The 18305-nt window shown below is 45.8% G+C and overlaps 1 protein-coding gene across 1 annotated transcript in view; it reads right to left on the reverse strand.

Moving 5' to 3' along the window:
* FGF9 (fibroblast growth factor 9) overlaps positions 1-12366 on the reverse strand; it is a 33201-nt gene extending 20835 nt beyond the window's left edge. The window contains exons 1-2 of the mRNA XM_012441861.2: positions 11257-12366; positions 2614-2717 (exon numbers count right to left, since the gene is read on the reverse strand). Of these exons, the coding sequence (XP_012297284.1) occupies positions 2614-2717; positions 11257-11533 (381 nt within the window). The 5' untranslated portion in view covers positions 11534-12366. The remainder of the gene's footprint in view (positions 1-2613; positions 2718-11256) is intronic.
* Positions 12367-18305: the final 5939 nt, after the last annotated feature.

Below are 18305 nucleotides of genomic sequence, written 5' to 3' on the forward strand. Positions count from 1 at the left end.
AGAATGGATTGGAGACAGAAGACTAGGGATGCAGGGAAGCAGCTGAAGACATGTTTCTGCAAGGAAAGCGTAATACAGAAAAGTGTCTCTGGCAGCCACCTTTCCTCGGAGCATTTCTACACCTGGGACACTCTTCACGTGAGAAGGTGCGCGCTTCTCAAGCACACGCGGAAGAAGAGCCTTTTTGCCCTTTCTTTCATTGCCCTTTGCCTGGCTGGGACTCCATGACTGAACTGTCGGCGAGCTGTGTGGCAGTGGTGACAAGTCTACTCCTGCCCACACACTGTGCATGTGCTCAAAAAGCCCAAGGTGAGGCAGCCAGGAGTCACAGAGAATCTAACAAGACAGCTGGGCTTCCTGGAAAATTGGAAAGATGGCGTTCTCCAGCTGTCTACCTGGCTGCTGTTTCCCACAGTATTGTCACTGGCACCCCGTGGGTCTACACTCGGTGTCCCTCTCATGCTGCCCTAGGCACTGTGCTAGGAACTGGGGCGTGCCAGGCAGGAAGGCATGAGTAAGAAACCACTTAAATCATCCAGAAGGAGAGATGAAGCTCAGCCCGGGCAACAATCCTACCAGTAGCTTTGCTGAACACAAAATCAGACATGCTCTCCTTGTCAACCAATAAACCACAGGAGTCTGAATCATGCTGGTGATTTCACCTGAAAGACCGGATCTCTCAACTGGGAAAAATTCAGAGGGGTGTGCAAGGTGATCCTTGGAACAAGAAACAAGTAATAGGGCCCCTATTTAGGTTTCCTCATTCATTCTATTCTTTAAAATTGTTTACTTTGCTGTATCTCTTATAAAATAGCATGTATAAACTCTACTTGATATATACCATTTTAAAATAATTTAATATTTAAGAAGCATACTCAAATTAAGCATACTATATTTATTTGAAATGCATATGTCGAGATGCATATTGAAAACAATTTTTTTGGTGGGGACACATGGTAAAAGTTTGGAGGCCACTGTGCTAAAACAAAGCCCCACCTACATACTAAAAGTCAGAACTTCTCTTCTACACAAAAAAGCATTTTATTGAGTTCAGCTGAAACCCACATTACGTACCAAAAAAAAAAAAAAAGGATGACAAAAGGAGAGTGTCATTTTCTATTTTATAAATGTAAAAGTTTCCTTTATCTTGTATCTTATCTTTCTTCCCACTTAAAGGTATCACAAAAGTTGTTTAGGGGGTAAATAACTTTGCCTAAACCATGTTCTATATTTAAAAAGCTAAACTCAATCCTATACTTACAAAGATTTTAGCATTATATATGTATATGTATATGTGTATCTATACATACACATTTTTACAAGCCTAATGGTAGAAAAGTATATCTAGAAAAACTTTTGCCCTTCACTTCTGTGTACTGAGAACTCCAAAACTCTTCTCATTCTAAGCTTTTCTTTTCAACATCTTATAAACTCTAATCAAAGTTCTCATATTTCAGATAACATGGATTAAATTCTCATTTGACCACCAGTAATTGCAATGATAAGTTACTCTGGGAGACCAAGGCAAGAGAATCCCTTGAGGCCAGGACTTCAAGACCAGCCTGAGCAACAGAGCATGACCTTGTCTCTACAAAAACAATTTTCATTAGGGTGTGTGGTGATGTACATTCATAGTCCTGGCTACTCAAGAGGCTGAAAAAGGAGGATCTTTTAAGCCCATGAGTTCCAGGCTGCAGTGAGCTACCATTACACTACTGCACTCCAGCCTGGGCAACAGCCATAACCCATCTCAAAAAAAAAGAGAAAGAGAAAGAAACACTAAAGATTAATTTCATTACAAGTTTGAATGTTGAAAACCCGTTAGTATATATTATTCATACTCACACATTCAGCAAAAATGTATTAAGTCCCTGTGTGTACCATGCACTGTGTTTTAGGTACTGCATTAGCAGGAGTGAAGTGATACCATGATGGAAAGTTAGTCCCCACCACAGAGTAGAAGGGTAACCTTGTCTCATTCACACCTCAGCACCTAGAACAGTACCTGCCTGGCACCTAGCAGGGCACAATAAATACTTCTTTACTGCCTCCCCTGAGGACCCTACAACCTAGTGGGGATGGGGAGTGGGAAAAAAAGAAATTCATAACATTTGCAAATAATTACAGTATTGTTATATTCTTATTCACATACAAAAATATCTGACAACAATTTCCATCTCCCTTCTTCTCTGCATAATGAAAATCTTGCATGTAGCTCAGAGAGAGTTTAGATTCACTGCATGGTCTATTTCTAGTTTTAATTACAATGCTTGGCAAAGCTTAGGAGGAGATCATTTCAATTCATTTCAAAAATAACTCTCATTCAAAACAAGAAGATAGGATTTTTCACACTTGTACATTTTTTTATTTACTTGATAATGAAGATGGTTTGGCATATAAATAAAGCATTTTCTTAGCAACTTTGGTCTACTGAAGACACAGAGCTGTTTATCTATTAATAAAAATAAAATGGCTTTCCTCAAAAAGTAAAAACTTACACTCGCCTTCCAAGCAGACTCAGTTTCATTTCTGGCCCTTTTTAATCTAGAGAAAAGACAGCTGTTCAAATCAAGCACGGAGCATAAAGCTGGATGAAGTCCCTGCAGCGCTTACCGATCCATACAGCTCCCCCTTCTCATTCATCCCGAGGTAGAGTCCGCTGTCCACGCCTCGAATGCTGACCAGGCCCACTGCTATACTGATAAATTCCAGAATGCCTGTAGACAAAGGGTAGAAGGCAGAGGACAGGTCAGAGCGTGGAGCATGTCCCTAGAGTCGCAGCATCCCTGGGGTTTTGGAGAGGACACTGAGCCCAGTTCCCTACTTGGATAACCCCAGCTAGTTAAAGAAGTATCTTTTAAAATCACTGCCTAAAAGAATTGATTTCCAACTAAATTCTATCTTATCATAATGATACAAAAATACTTATTAACATGACTTACACAATAAACAAAACATTTGAAAAATTAAAAAGCTACTGTCTACATAGATATGCTAAGAAGTAACAGGACAGAAAAACCAGTGTGAATATAATCTAATTAACTTAAAAGAGTAGAATTTAAGAGAAAGACAACCTATGTCTACTTCATAAACATAAAGTATCTGTATGTGATTCTCTTATTTTGAGAGACATAAGACCATTCTCTAAACAGAAAAAAAAAGCAACCTACTTCCACTTTAGAAACATGAAGTTAAGTATCCGTGTGTGAGTATCTTGTTCTTGGACTTCCCAGCCTTTAGAACTGGGAGAAATAAATATCTGTTTAAGTAGAAAAAAAAAAAGTATTCTGTTTAGAGAATGGTCTATGTCTCTGAAAATAAGAGAATGAGGTGCTAACTAAAGCCTTAATTGGTTTCTACAGAAGATTATCCAGCTCCAGCTCTCTATGGTATAATTTTTTTTAACTCTATCTAAAAAACTAAAACTTCCTACATACATCCCAAATATTTCTGCTTAAACAAAGTTTTGGCTTTTGCTATACTTAGCTAAACCTCAAAGAGATAGTTAAGCAATTAAAATAATAATATTCTGAAGAGAGAAATACTGTTCATGATTTAAAGTAGGCATGCAATACTGTATCCCAAAATCAAATCAACACAATGATCTTCTTTTACTTCCTTCTTTCCCCTTGCTTACCTCACTAAGAATAACACCTAAGCTGGGCATAAATCCAGAGTTTTACAGCCACACAACAGCAGCTTCAATTTCTCTAACTATATTGTGGTTTTAAGATGATTAGCCCACAGTATATTTAGGACACTGCTAATATTACTTTCACTCAGACATTTTTTTCCTTTTTATTGTTAATTAAAGGGCTACATTTTATGTAGCCCTTTTATTAATGCATATCAAATACTGAGTTGTTTTAAAAATACTTTCAAATATTAAAAATTTTACTTACATTTAAGAGTTCAGAAAAAAACTTAAGGTAACAATGTGCTATAGTCAGTCTCGTGTGACTAATAAAAAAGCACTTACATGAATTTTTCAACAATTAATTTTGCAACTCTCACAAAATACACTGGTGCTGCAATCAAAAGAGGACAGGACAGCATAAATCTAATAAAGGAAAGGATTAGCTCAAGAGGAAATTTTTCCGAGGTAAAGTAAAAAAAGAGCTATTTCTTCTAAAGGAGTATTCCTTATTCTTTTATAAGGACAAAATGTAACAAATTTATCTTGCACTTACAGTTTACAGATTATCTGAAGATTCAAACGTAACTATTTTAATAGAATGTTAAACAGTGTATGAAAAAATATAAAGTGAAATTATACATTGTTTTGAATCTATTAATCTATGACTCTATGATGGAAGATGCATCTAAAAGAAGCCAGTTTATTACTAGCCTTCCCTACTCACAAAGCAAATGGGAATATAAATAAGGCAATACTTCCGTGAGATTCATTTCTCATGAGATACACTCCCTTTTTGACGCAATCATTTTATTTCATTGTACTACTTCTAATTCTTATGAGCCAAAATAATTGAAGTGTGGTATTTTATTACTATTAGCAGTCACAAGTATGTGAATATCTTCTTAGCTACCTGAAAGCACAGCAAAATGTGAGTCATATATACCCTGAAATTGATGTAAGGAGTTAATTAATGTCCAATTTTCATCATAAGATAAAATGCAAAAAACAATTGGCCCCCTTTGAGGTCTGAATGATTTAATTTACCAGGTCAATGAGGAAATGTTTAATCATAAAACTAAAAGATATTTGCAGCTTCTAAAGGGGCATACGATGATCTTTCTGTTTTCCTTGCACATGAGGTAACTCTAAGGACTAATAATGAATATTAGCCAATGTTGCCCATCAGGTCCAACAAAGAATAAGGTGTACGTGATTTCACAAAGCCATTTCACTGGCTGGTCTGCAGAACACCAAGAAAAAAAAAGTAACAACAGCAATAACGATCATTGTAAAGTGAGAATTCTTGAGTATTCAGTCTATGCCAAATGAGAGGCTTTCTATCATTTAATCCTCAGAACAACTCTAGGCATTACAATATTCTAATCCCCAGTGTATGAATGGGGAAATTGAGGTTTAAGGAGGTTAATAATTAGCCCCCAAGCAATTGCACTCCAAAGCCTATTTCCTTAACTATTATGCACATCTTAAAGTTGGTTTTGCCTCTTTTTAATGTTTCTGTGATTTCTGTACTAGTTTCATATAGGTGAGTTCTGAAAGCATTGTTATTATATAATTTGGAAATGAAGATATTAAGATATCTATCTAGTTTCTTTTTCTGGCATTGACAAGACAGCTGTAATTCATATTCATTCACTTTTTCATTCAAGAAGCTTTATTGAGGGACTATTACAAGCTAAGCATCACGCCATTTACTGAGTATATAAAGATGAACCAGATATAGTCTAGGTCCTATCACCCTCAAATTGCTCACCATCTGTTGGGAAGAAGGACACAAACAGATAAATATAACAAGAGTGTGGCAAATGCAGTGAGAGGGAGATGTTCAGGGTATGGGCAGTTCAAAGACAGTCAGGTCATCTGGGTTTCTGAAGGTAAGTCAGAGGCTTCCCAAGAAAATAAATATCCGAGATGAGTCTCCAAAAAGCTATCTAAGCGAGAAGGAACTACCCAGTGACCCCAGGTGGAAAAGATTTTATCACCTCAAACCACCACCCATTTCTCTGTAGCTCCTTAAAAATAGAGATCTCAAAAGAACAACCTAGCTTTTCATGTGGTCACCTCAGTGAAGCAAGGACAAGCGGACTATCTGAACGTAGGAGTCACAGTCATTCTCCCCCATGCAAAGAGCGCCACTGTTGTAAGGTCAGGAAGACCTGGAAACTCCGCAACAGGATCCCACCCCAACCAGACCGGACACCTCATCATTCCTGGTACCCTCTTGTCCACAACAAATTCTATAACCTCAGCGAAGTCCATTCACCTCTCTCTGGGGTGGAGCTGGTGCCAAGCAAGTGCTTCCAACTACACTCCCTGAGTATGACGCGCTCCACATGTTATCTGCTCATATGACTGGGCAGCAGAGGGTGCTGGACCAATAACAGTCAGGAGAAGCCTTCTGTGTAGAGACATCCGAATGTTTAATGATCAAGGAGAGAGAAAGGGAAAGAAGGAAAGACCAAAGAAAAGAAGGAAGGAAGAAAGGAGGGAGGAAGGAGCGGATGATGAGACTGTGCCTAAAATTAGAGCTATGGCATACATGTGTACCACGGCAGTCTGTCCCTTATTTTGGGCAGACACAGCCTTGACATCCTTAGCTCAGAAGGTCCACAGTAGTGGGTAGTGATAGAGTGACATGGGAAGCACAGGGTCAATAACTGCTGTCATTTTTTTATTCTCTTCCACAGCAGTCAACAGTTCCAAATGAGAACACATTCACTGGGCCCCCATGGAATTTGATGAGGTGTGAGATCATCCATAGTCCATGAGAGACCAGGTCAATGCCTCGACTATTTCAGGAAAATGACCTTACCGGACCTTCCTCATTGCCCCAGACTCACTATTAGTGACCATTCCCAGAGCTGATAGGCTGCCCCAGTTCCGTTCAAATGGGCCATTAACCCAAAGCTGGCACCGCCCCCTAGAACCCATCTGTGCTGGGTCTCACCTCCAAGGCCGTGAGAGGCCAGCAGTGGGAGGGCAAGGCAGTCAGAGCTGCTCCACTGTGGCCCTCATGACAAGGCCCCCTAACCTAAGAACCCCCAACACATTACAGAACACATTCAGACCACACAAATTATGCAGACTGTGGAGGGGGCAGGGCAGGGGGCTGCGGAAAATCCGCGATTAAGCCTCTTCCCTGCAGAGCTTCCTGCTCACCCAGAGAAGCTCCAGCCAGGGCCGCCAATTCAATCATCTCAGAGCCTGCACCGGGGTAAGTTTGCATCTGTAGCAACTTGAGCACATCTCAGAGTTTACATAGAAAATGACTAACTGAAATGGAGTTATAACCCCACCAATTTTTCCAGAACCTGAAGCAATCCTAAAACCATCTCCTTAAACACCCAGTCTTTTCCTGAGACAATGAAGAATCAGATACATAGAACAAAAATTTTTTAAAGTGTAAAACCCTGGAAATAAGATTTTTAAATATCCATTTTAAAAAAATCATACTACCATATTTCTCCACTCTAGTAAAACTTTCACCTGACCCCACTTTGAATGGAAGCCCCAGTTCGGGTGCTCATGTGAGGTCCTGATGAAGTCTGGCCTTTCAGAGCCACCACTCCAGCCAAAAGGTGAACAGACTTAGGCTTCCCAAGCAAGTTAAATAGCAGATCAGGCCCAGTGTTCATGTTTTTATTATTTTACATTATTATTTCCCAAAATGATTTTCTGTTCACTTTTTTTTCCATTTAGCAAGGCTGGAGTGCTTTAAAAGTGAGCTATATATAGATACAGGTATGTAGATATACAGATGAAACAAAACATTTCGATTCCCCAGCCTACTGCACAGATACAACTGCCAGTTCCTTTTCTCCTTGTTCAATCTTACCTCCACACCACCAGCCCCAGAGGGAAAAAAAAACAAAGGAATCCTTCAAGGTCCCACCTAAGTTGTCACCTCTGCAGCTCCTGCTGGAACAGTAAGACTCCCCCACCCCCACGTCCCCTGCACTACCACTGCTGTGTCACTGCCAAGCTTGCCAGCAGCTGCAGTCACCTGCGGCTGCCTGGGGGCGGCAAAACTCCTTTTTCCAGCACGTTTCCTTCTGCTGTTTCATTTCAGGTAGAAAATGCACTTTCTATTTTAATCAAGGTGTAAACCCACTCTGCCCCCCACCTACAGTTACTCTTTTCTACAGAAACTGAGAGTGAGGACGAAGTCCCCAGAGGGGAACCGGGCTGCTGCGGAAGAGAGGCCGCTGCCGTAGGAGGAGGAGGGCCGAAGGAGAGGCCGCGGCGGCGCGCGGGAGCGCCAGGTGTGCCAGAGCCCGGCCGCCGCAGCCCCTCGCCTCCTCCCGGCGCCCTTGCCCTCCCTCCGCCCTCCCTGCGCGCGCCGCGGGGTCCTAGCGCCGCCACGGCCTCATTCCGGGCGGGGCTGGGAAGGCGAGGGTAGGAGGCTCCCAGCACACGCACCACCGCTCTGCAGAGATTGCTAATATTGGGACCTGCCGCAGCGGTAGCAGCGGGAGACCGCGGCATTGCTGTCACCCCAGGGGCCAGCTTCTTACTGCAACCGGATGAAAGATTTAAATAACCCTCCTGCCTCACCCTGCTTCCCCACCCCCACTGCGCACAGCCACCCACTCAACTCCATCCCAGCCAGGGTGAGTGCCACAGCGGAGCGCCAGGGCGCCCTTACCCCTCGGCCGACGCCAGGCCGACGGACTAGCTCCTGGCTCTGCGACCCCAGTCCCCAGACTGGGCCGGGGCTTCCGCCCCCTCCCACCAAACACTACTCCTTGCCCCTCCCCCCAGTCCCCACCTCCCAACACAGCGCCGACAGTGTCTAAGGACTGGAGATGTCACTTTCTTGGCGACACCTTTCTCCGACCTCTAGGGTTGAGGGGTCTAGCTTTTCGTTTGACGTCAGGTCTCTGTTGAGCCACTGTAGCCCGCCGCGGTTCTCGTACGCTGACCCCAGAACGCGCCTCTCCTGCCTTCCCCTCCCGCGTGGTCCCCGGCCTTGCATCCGCGCTCTCCCCTGTAGCAGAGTTACGGGATTTCTAATGACTCGATTGCGTGTAGCAAACGCCCTATCCTAAAGGTGACTGCATCCAAAAAAAAAAAAAAAATGCTCCTGGGAGAAAGAGTCCGTGGAGGAGCCCCAGCTAGAACATCCCATAATCTCTGTACACTAGGGCCCAGTCGTGCTGCACCACATTTCTAACAGGGTCTCTCAAAGGCAGGCTCGGCTGATCCACACAATAAAGCCTGCCCGAGCCCGCCGCGGCGCCCCTGCAGCGGTGCGCCCCCGCCGCGCTCCCGCGCGCACCCCGGGCTCCCCTGGTTGTGAAGCCGGAGCCGAGGCGGGGGCGCGGGAAAGCTGGACCGCGATCGGCGAGCTCGCGAGCTCTGCTCTCGGAAAGCGGTTAACAATAGCACTCCGCCCCCTCCACCCGCCTCCGCGGCCCTTTGTCCCCCCCACCCCCACTCCTTCCCCTGCGGCTCCGGCCAGGGGCCCCCGACCCACCTCCCGGGCACCACGGAGCCCTTGGAGTCTCCAAAACCTGGCTGCGTGCTTCAGAAGAAGGGGAGGGGCACGGGATGGGACAGGGGAGCTCAGGGGTCCGACCTCCAGCCCGTCCTTCGTCCCCGCCACCAAGTCTCCTGCCGCTGCGCGCGCCTCCAGCCGTTCCCACACCGCAAACCACCGCGCAGCCCCGGGCGGCGGCTGTCAGCCCCGCCAGACCCACTGTCACACACAAAGAGAAAGCGAAGGGGCTCAACTTGGGCCAAAATGAAAAAACTGGAGTCCCTAAACGCGGCTAGAAGTGTGTCAGCCCCTGCCTGCCGCCCCCCCGCCCCCGCGGTCCCCGCAGCTCTGAAGGGCGCACCCGAGTCAGGCGGAAAGGGAGCCAGAACACGAGCGCGTTTAGGACCGCGCGGAGCCGGCCGGGCCGCCGCTAAGTGCTCCGCGGGGCCCGGGCGGCCGAGCGGGCACCTGCCGGCCGAGAGCGCGGGAGGGCTGGGGCTCCGGCCGCCTGGCACACCTAGGCCGACCGCCCACTCCGCTCGCCTCGGCCAGCGCGGCCCCGACGCCCCGCGGGTGGCCGACGCGGCCCCGGACACACTCGCTCGCCCACCCAAGGCCGCCCACTGCCTGTTGTTCTGGTGTCGAACGCTAGGCACGGTGGCAGCCCTTAAAGAGGCCAGATGGAAACGGCACTTTTAGTAAAGTTTAGTCTAGCCTTTGCAACAACCAGAAGCTACCTTTACTAATGGGGTGGGGAGGGGATAGTTATATTTCAACTGAAATAATTGCAAAGCGAAGAGCTACAACTTTTTTTTAGCAGCGAGTGGAGACGGCCCAAGCAATTTCACACTACTAGGCTCAGCTGTGGGCTTAGGCTCAGGGGTGAGCACAAGGAGCAAATCCTGGGCCTCGTGGATCTGGGACTATCCCCAGCCCAGGCCTGAGTCCTCCTCACCTTCTGGCATCATCCGCAGCCGCACGAAGCTAAACATATAGTTTAGATTGTGTTCAACATCTGGCACTAAAGCATGAGGAAGAAAAATCACCGCAGGACTTTGCTTTTTACGACCCAGTTTAAGTGTTGTCAGGTGGGTTCACTCAGAAGTTAACTCCTTCCAACAGTCTGGTTGCCCCAACTGGCGCTTAATTTTTTTTTTTTTAAGTAAGGAAAAAACTCGAGAGTCCACCCCATCGGGAGTGTGTTAGTTGACTTCGTGCTGTTGTGCTCAGGGTGCCCCGGCAAGCACGTGTGTGCAGGCATAAAGTGGGCAGAGCCACCAGCCCTCCGGTCTGCAGCCCTCAGTGCTGAGTCACAAATACCCTCGCTGAAAATGAAATCCTCGGAATGCCCTTTAAAATTACCTCGCAACGTTTGCACGCGCGCACACACTCACACCAGAGAGCCAAGCAAGAAACCCATACACGGCTGCACGCTATGGAAATTTAAAAGCAGAGATTATCGCTGGATAGCTAGGAAGAACAAACATCCCTAGCGAGCGTCCTGCCCCTTCCCAAGTCATTTTCCCAAAGCCTCTGCCCCTGGTTTTCACGGAGCCTAAAATATGACTTTAGTCCTCCCAACAGGACAATCCGTCAGCAACCTTTGCCTATGGGGCTTTCAGACCCTCACAAGGGAGAATGATCAATGCGCTTAATAAACACACAATTCAAGCAGTATACTTATTACAGGAAAGGGGAAAAGTGAAAAACCTTAATTTGGGCACAAGATACCCACTGCCTTCAGGAAACTGCATTAAGTTCTTAGTAGTTAATGATTAAAGCTTTAAACTCCTGCAATCAGTCCATTCAGAAGAAACTTCCTAAACCCGTGTATCTGATGCAAAAGAACTGGAAACTTGTATTATATTTGTAAATTATGCCCCCCTTTAAATTAAAAGTAGGGGGCCTTTTGATGTATACTTGCATCAGTGCCAGCAGCAGATCTGCAATTCCGGAGGCATTTTTTTCTGAGCTGGCAAGACACAGAGAGAAAGAGAGATACCGAGAAAGAGGGGAGGAGGGGAAATCCCTTCCCACGTTCTCCACCCGGCCACCACCTTCTTGGTAGTTATAATTCCAACATGCCATCTCACGGACACTAAAGGGTTAATGGTATACCTACCGAATCGGCTGTGGTCTTTCCTGGTTCCCTGGATAGTACCATTGGGGAAGATTTCTAAGTGAAATCCAGTCCTGCAGTATAGCTGCCTCCGCCTGAGAATCCCCTTTAAATGATCCAAGTCCGTGACTGCGGGTCCCCTGGGGAGCCCCCCTGCGTCGGACTGACTCAGGTGGTCACTTAACAAAACCGGGCTCTCCACCGGCAACACGGGCACATTCCCAAACGGCACCGCATCCTGCACACCGAAATAGTTCCCAACTTCACCTAAGGGAGCCATCAGAGGACTCGGCTTTTGGAGCACAAGAATAAACGATAATGATGGTGTCAACCCAGGAGATATTAGGCGAGGTATATCCAACTCCCCTCCCTTACTGCAGTTGCAGAGAGAGAAAAAAAAAGGTTCTTTTCTTCAATCCATTAAATGCATAAATAAAAGTAATCTGCTGTTTCACTGGCACAGGTTCAAGGTCAAACCACTGATAGTCTAAGAAACCACCACTTTATACTCACACACTGACATATTGATAAACATATCTATGTATCTCTATAGATAGATCCCCAGCTCTTAGCAGGCAGGAAGGTCTTCATCCCATCCGACAGTAATAAGGAAAAAAAATCCGTAGTTTCTCCATTTGGTTTGAGATCAGAATGACCATAGCAACTTAAATGCCTAGGCGTTATTATAGGGATTTTTAAGATGCACGGGCTACGTCAGAATTTACGGATCCTGACTCCAGGAAGGCATGCGCTGTTTTTACTCTCTAACTGACTCTGCAGACATCAGCATGAATCCTTCAAGGGGAAAAAAAATCTCACGTTGGTGGCGGCGACAAATCTCCCCTCCCGGTCCCCCCTCCAAAAAATGATAATAATAAAACAAAAAGAAAAAGAAACTTTAGGCGTCCAAAGCTAGTATCCAGGATTCTCCAGAGGCTCGGCAGATGTCCATTGGCTTAGAACGGGTGGCGAGCGGCGAGCGAGGAGAGCCGCGTCCGGGAGCTCGCGTGCCGCCCTGGCTGCCGCGAACAGGTGTTGCCGCGCCGGCTCGCGGAGCGTTGTAGCCGGGCGGAGCGCTCCTCCTGCGCAGCCCCCGCCGGCGCGCAGAGTGGCGCAGGCAGCGGCATTGGGCTGGGTTTAAGGTAGCGCCGCGGCCGCCCCGGCTCCCCGCGGTCCTAGCGCCCGGCCTGCTGCCCGCCCGCTCTGCGGCAGGCGAGGCGCGGCGCGCCAGAGCACAGGACTTCCTGGGGAGGCAGCCGTGGAGCCCTGGCTTTACAAAGAAAAGCAGATGAAAGATGCACTGCGAGACGCGGGAGGAAGAAACCCTGAGTCTCCTGAGACTCGAAGTTCTGCGGAATAGAAGCCGATAACCTAAAATCTAGCTGGCTGCACGGATGGAGGGTCAGAGTAAAACTGGGAAACTAGTTTTCACTTGGGCTCTGTAACCTTGCGTTGCGTTATAGAATATGACTGAGTTGAGAGAGTCAGAGGGAAGGAGAGTTGATTTAATGGACTTGGATGGCCGTGGCAGTTTCTCTTCCATTCTTCTGACACACACACACACACACACACACACACACACACACACACGGCCACCGTTTCGGTTTTGTTTGCAGCGTTCTGCTGGGCATCCTTGGGTCGGGGCTACGTTTAGGTCCCGCCCCGCAGCCGGGGTCCCGGCGGCAGCCAAGCAGTCGGCAGGGGGGCGCCAGAGAACCTTCTCTGTCCCCGACTTCGACTCGGGCGCGCGTCTTCGGGGAGTCTGGGTGGAGGGGAGCGCCCCAGTGGGCTTCCTCTCGCCCCCAAACCACGCTCCTTAGGAAGAGCGGCGACATCCCGAGCCCTACGTCGGCTCGGGGAAGCGAAAGGCGAGTTCTAGTGTCTCCCTCCAACCGCCCAAAGCCGGGAGGGCCGGACGCAGGATGCTCGCGGGGCGCCCCGGGGCCGCAGCCGCTCCTTCCTGCTCTCCGCAGCGGGGCCGCACGTGGAAGCCTGACCTCCGGTGCGCAGGCTCGGGTTTCTGCTCGCCGCCGGCGGCCTTCGCGCCCAGCAGGAATCAGGGACAAAGAAACCCGCCTCCGGGGGCCGTCTGGGGCCCTACCGGGCCGCGCCGGCCCGAGAAACTGCAGTCGGCGCGCTCTGCACCCGGGACAGCCTGCCCGCCGCCGGATCCCCAGTGCCCGCGGGCGCGGAACGCGGCGCCCCCAACACACACACACACGCCCGCCGCAGCCCTCCCGCGGGGTCGCCCTTCCCTCCCCCTGCTCCTCTTTGTTCACATTGTCTTAGAAACGGCCCGACTCTCAGGTCAAGATGGTGAAAGTTGCTGAGACTTGAGCGCAGCTCCAGACTGCGGAGCGTGCAACTGTGAAGCAAAGTCGAAAGCAGAGACTGAACCCCTGCGGTGGGGAAGCGATTCAAAACCTTTTTATGGGGGAGAAGTCGGATCCGCCTTAGTAGTCAGCTAAAGGCTGGAGAAGCAGAACTGGGGCTGGCCCTACTCCGGACGGGAGGGCTTCGCCTGAAGACGAACGGGAGCGATGAATTTGCAGATTTCGGGAGCGCTGGAGGTGCCAGCGACCTGGAGCGACCTTCCCCTGCCCTCCGGGGAGGAAGGCGTGCTGCGGCCCGGGCGAGGAGAAAAGGAGCGAGGTGGTCCTCCCCTCTTCCATTCCCACCCCCGCTTTGCCGCAGTCCAGGGTCATTGGGTGTCCGGGGCTGGCTCGGTGCGTCTTGCTTACGTGTTTCTGAAGCATGAGAGCCCTGCCCCGTGGTATTTACAGCAGTCACATCCGCGGAGGTACAGAGCGGGCTTTAACGTTAACTGCTCGGCAGCAGATATAAGAAGCTGGGGAGGAAGTGTCACTTCTCATAAACCACCCGAGTCGCTCGCATTAATCACCGAGGCAGCCAGCAGCGATGGGTACAGCAGGGGCGTTCCTCGAGCAGTTGGGTACAATGCGCCGAGATGGTTACTTAGGGGGAAAAAAACGATGGAAGAAACAGAGACAGGCACAGGGAGAGAGATGGAGACAGGGAGACGCTTCTTAAGGAGAGACGAGCAGCACGTGAACACCGGACATTTCCAGTGAAGACAAGACTGGGACCATTTCCACCAGCTGTCTCCAACCACATTCTTTCGGTCTGAATTTAGATTGTCATCCAATGAGCAAAGACCATTTCCGCTTCCGAATCCTGCAGCGTGTGACTGTCCCTTTAAAAAGCGTTGCAGCAGTGGGAGAGAGGGCGAAGTAGCTGATGGAGCACTTTCCCAGGTTGAGCGGCCTCCCCCACTGCAGTTGGCTTGATCCACATTTCATCCGCATCCCTAACTCCAGCTGCAAGAAGCTTTTGCTGCCTCCTCGCCCCTTTGCCTTCTCTGTCAGGTTTCTCTTCTTGGTTTTGTTGGTTGGTTTGGTCTGGTGGTTTTTCTTATTGTAGTGATAGAAACAGTGTCCTTCCTTGCACCGGCCACATCACATTTTTCCTGCACTCACCCTGACTCGCCAGGGCTGACATCCTCAAGGTCCTTCACAGCTCTGGCAAAACCATGCCCATGTCCAGAACTATGAGTACATTTTACAAGTCTTCTCAGTGAGTATATAGATGTTAGTTCTCCAAGAAGACTGAGGCCTTGCCTTCTACAGACACGTGGTGTAATTGGGTTAATAACCCCTGCCTCGGAAGACTGTTGTTAGGAGTAAAAGGAAAATAAAATGCACACAAAACAAGCAGCACACAATAGACCCTCAAGACATAGTCGCAATCATTACACTATTCCTTATATAGTTCCCCCATGGATTTCTCCCATGGTATTCCGCCAATACTATTATTGATTTTAATTCCAAATCTCCCTGAGGCTCTCTTCTCAAAATGTTTTAACTCCTCTTACTTTTCTTCCTTCCGCTTCCCTGTGTTTTCTATCACGTTTGTCATCTGTCTTTTCTGTTGTCAATTTAGTACTTACGCCCAGATGGGAATAAACGACAAGAGAAGTAAAGAAGGCTATGAAGAGGAATGAGCACTGGAATGGGAGTCCGCAGATCTGAAACACATCATCTGACCCTCTACCTACTCCCTGTATGGCTGCAGGCCCTCTCCTCACTGGGTCTAGCCCTTTGCTGTGAAGTTGATTCATGTAGGTTAAAGTGAGCTGTCAGCTATAAGGTCTTCTGCAAATTTGAAGTGGCCCTTTGGAAAAGGTCCACCTTCCCTGCCATGTTCATTACTTGTCTTCCTTCAGATTCCCTGGATCCCAAAATCCAAATCAGTACAGAGTCATTTCATTCCTTCTCTATGATAAAGGTGTCACTGGGCCTCTGCCCTTCCATCCGTGTCCTTCATTCTCCTCCTCTCCATCCTGCAACCCTTCAATCTACTTATGGGCTTTTATTTAGGAGCAATGAGGAGCATGGGATGGAGGGGAGTGATTTGGGAAGATTAAAGTCACTGTGACCCCAGAAACTAGGTTTGAACATCATGGTAAGAGGATAGAACCCTTGTAGGGTTCTACCATTTATTGACTGCTTACTCTGTTTCCAACACCCTGCTAAGTGGTTTTGTGCTTTCTCTTCCTAATATTGAAAACTGTCCTGTGAGATATTATTTGATCCCATTTTATAAATGAGGAAACTGTGGCTTATAGAAATCAAGTAGCATGCCTATTGCCGCAGAGCTAATAAATGGTGGAGCCAAGTTCATAGACATGAGATCCTCATTGTGCAACACTGCCCTTAATTATAACAGGCGTATACTTTTAAATTTTTAATAGCATGTCTCCCCAAAATAAATACACAGAAATAAATGATGGGCATATATACTTGTTTACATCAACAGCCAGTTACACTGAGTATATGTAAACAACAACTAGCTAAAAGACAAAATGAAGGAAAGACCCCAGTTACAATAGGTTTTTTAAAAAGGAAAGGAAAGCAAAGAAAGGAAGGAGAGGAGAGATAAGATCCCCAGGAAAAAAAATTAACAAAAAAAAAGGTAGAAGATCATATGAAGAAAAAAAGGTTTTTTTTGAGACAAGATCTCACTATGTTGCTCAGGCCGGTCTCCAACTCCTGGGCTTAAGCCATCTTCCCACCTTGGCCTCCCAAAGTGCTAGGATTACAGGCGTGAGCCACCGCTCCCAACCAAGAAACATACATATATATATATATATATATATATATATATATATAAAATATATGTTGATATATATAAATATATATGTTGATATATATAAATATATATTTATATATAAACATATAAATATATATTTATATATTTAAATATATATATTTTTTTTTTGAGATAGAGTTTCACTCTCATTGCCCAAGCTGGAGTGCAGTGGGCCAGTCTTGGCTCACTGCAAGCTCCACCTCCAGGTTTAAGCGATTCTCCTGCCTCAGCCTCCCTAGTAGCTGGGATTACAGGCATGTGCCACCCGCCTGGCTAATTTTTGTATTTTTAGCAGAGACAGAGCTTCACCGTGTTGGCTAGGTTGGTCTCGAACTCCTTACCTCAGGTGATCCACCTGCCTCAGCCTCCCAAAGTTCTGGGATTATAGGCATGAGCCACCATGCCTGGTCTGACCAAGAAATATTTTTAAACTATATTTAAATATATTTTTTATTTTATTGTATATAAAAATATATTTAAATATATTTTGCATTTTATATTATTTTGTTTTATTTTATATTATTTTATTTTATATAAAAATATATTTAGATATATTTTTATATAAAATAAAATTTATTTTAAATTTAAGTTTTATTTTTATTTTAAATTTATTTTAAAATTTATTTTTATTTTAAATTTATTTTAAAAGATTTATTGGAATACAAAAGATGCCCTGAACAAATTGAAAGGCATTTCATATTCTTAGATAGAAAAACTCAGTGTCATAAATATGTAATCCTTCCTTAATTAATCTAAAAACGATGACAATAAAAATGTCAAGACTTTTTAAATTAGATAAGCTGATGCTACAGATAATATGGAAAAATAAAGTTGACAATAAATTTTTTTAATTAACAAGAAAAATTAAGGAGTAACTAGCCACACAGTAGTTTTAAATATTTTTAAAGCTATAATAATTAGAACAGAGTATCATATGAATTATTTATATTAGCCTATGAATAAACAAATAAAGCAATAACAGAACAGAAATTATAAAAATAAATCCAAATACATATTAGAATTTTATATATGGTGGTCAACTAATTGGGAAAAAGTGAATGATAAGTAAACAGTTTTGAAATAACAGAATAGACAACTAAAAAACACATAGTATTTATTCTTCATAATTTACAGGAGGATAAAACCCAAATGCAAATATTTAAAATGTAAAAAATAAAGCTATAACAAGTCCTAAAGGAAACAATGGAAGAATTCCCTTATGATCTGAGATAAGAAGTCCTTTTTAAATGTACCATGGAATCCATATGCCTAAAAGAGAATATTGATAAATGCAACCACTCACAAAACATTTTTTAACTGCATGGTAGAAAAACATGAATTCAAAAGATAAATGATGAAATGGGAAAAAATGCATCTCATATAAAGATAAAGGACTCATTTTTCTAACATATAAAAAGCTGGCCAGCATGATGGCTCATGCCTGTGATCCCAGCACTGTGGGAGGCAAAGGCAGGAGGATCACTTGAGGCCAGGAGTTTGAGACCAGCCTGGACAACAGAGCAAGACCCTGTCTCTACAAAAATTAAAAAATTAGCTGGGTGTGGTAGCACACACCTGTAGTCCCAGCTACTTGGGAGGCTGAGGTGGGAGGATTGCTTGAGCCCAGGAGGTCAAGGCTGCAGTGAGCCACTGCACTCAAGTTTGGGTGATAGAGTGAGACCATATCTCAAATATATATGTGTGTGTGTCTGTGTCTGTGTGTATGTGAGTGTTTATATATATATATAAAGTTCCTACAAATCATTAAGAAAAATTTGACTTCTGGTGTCTGATCCAACATGTAGAGTGCTTGGAAGTCATCATTCCATGCACACAAGAAAAAAACTGAATAAACTGAAAATCAAGAACTCTTCTTAGATTAA

Source organism: Aotus nancymaae, unplaced genomic scaffold (assembly GCF_030222135.1).
Source record: "Aotus nancymaae isolate 86718 unplaced genomic scaffold, 86718_ANA_hifiasm-v0.15.2.pri h1tg000009l, whole genome shotgun sequence".
Lineage (NCBI taxonomy): Eukaryota > Metazoa > Chordata > Mammalia > Primates > Aotidae > Aotus > Aotus nancymaae.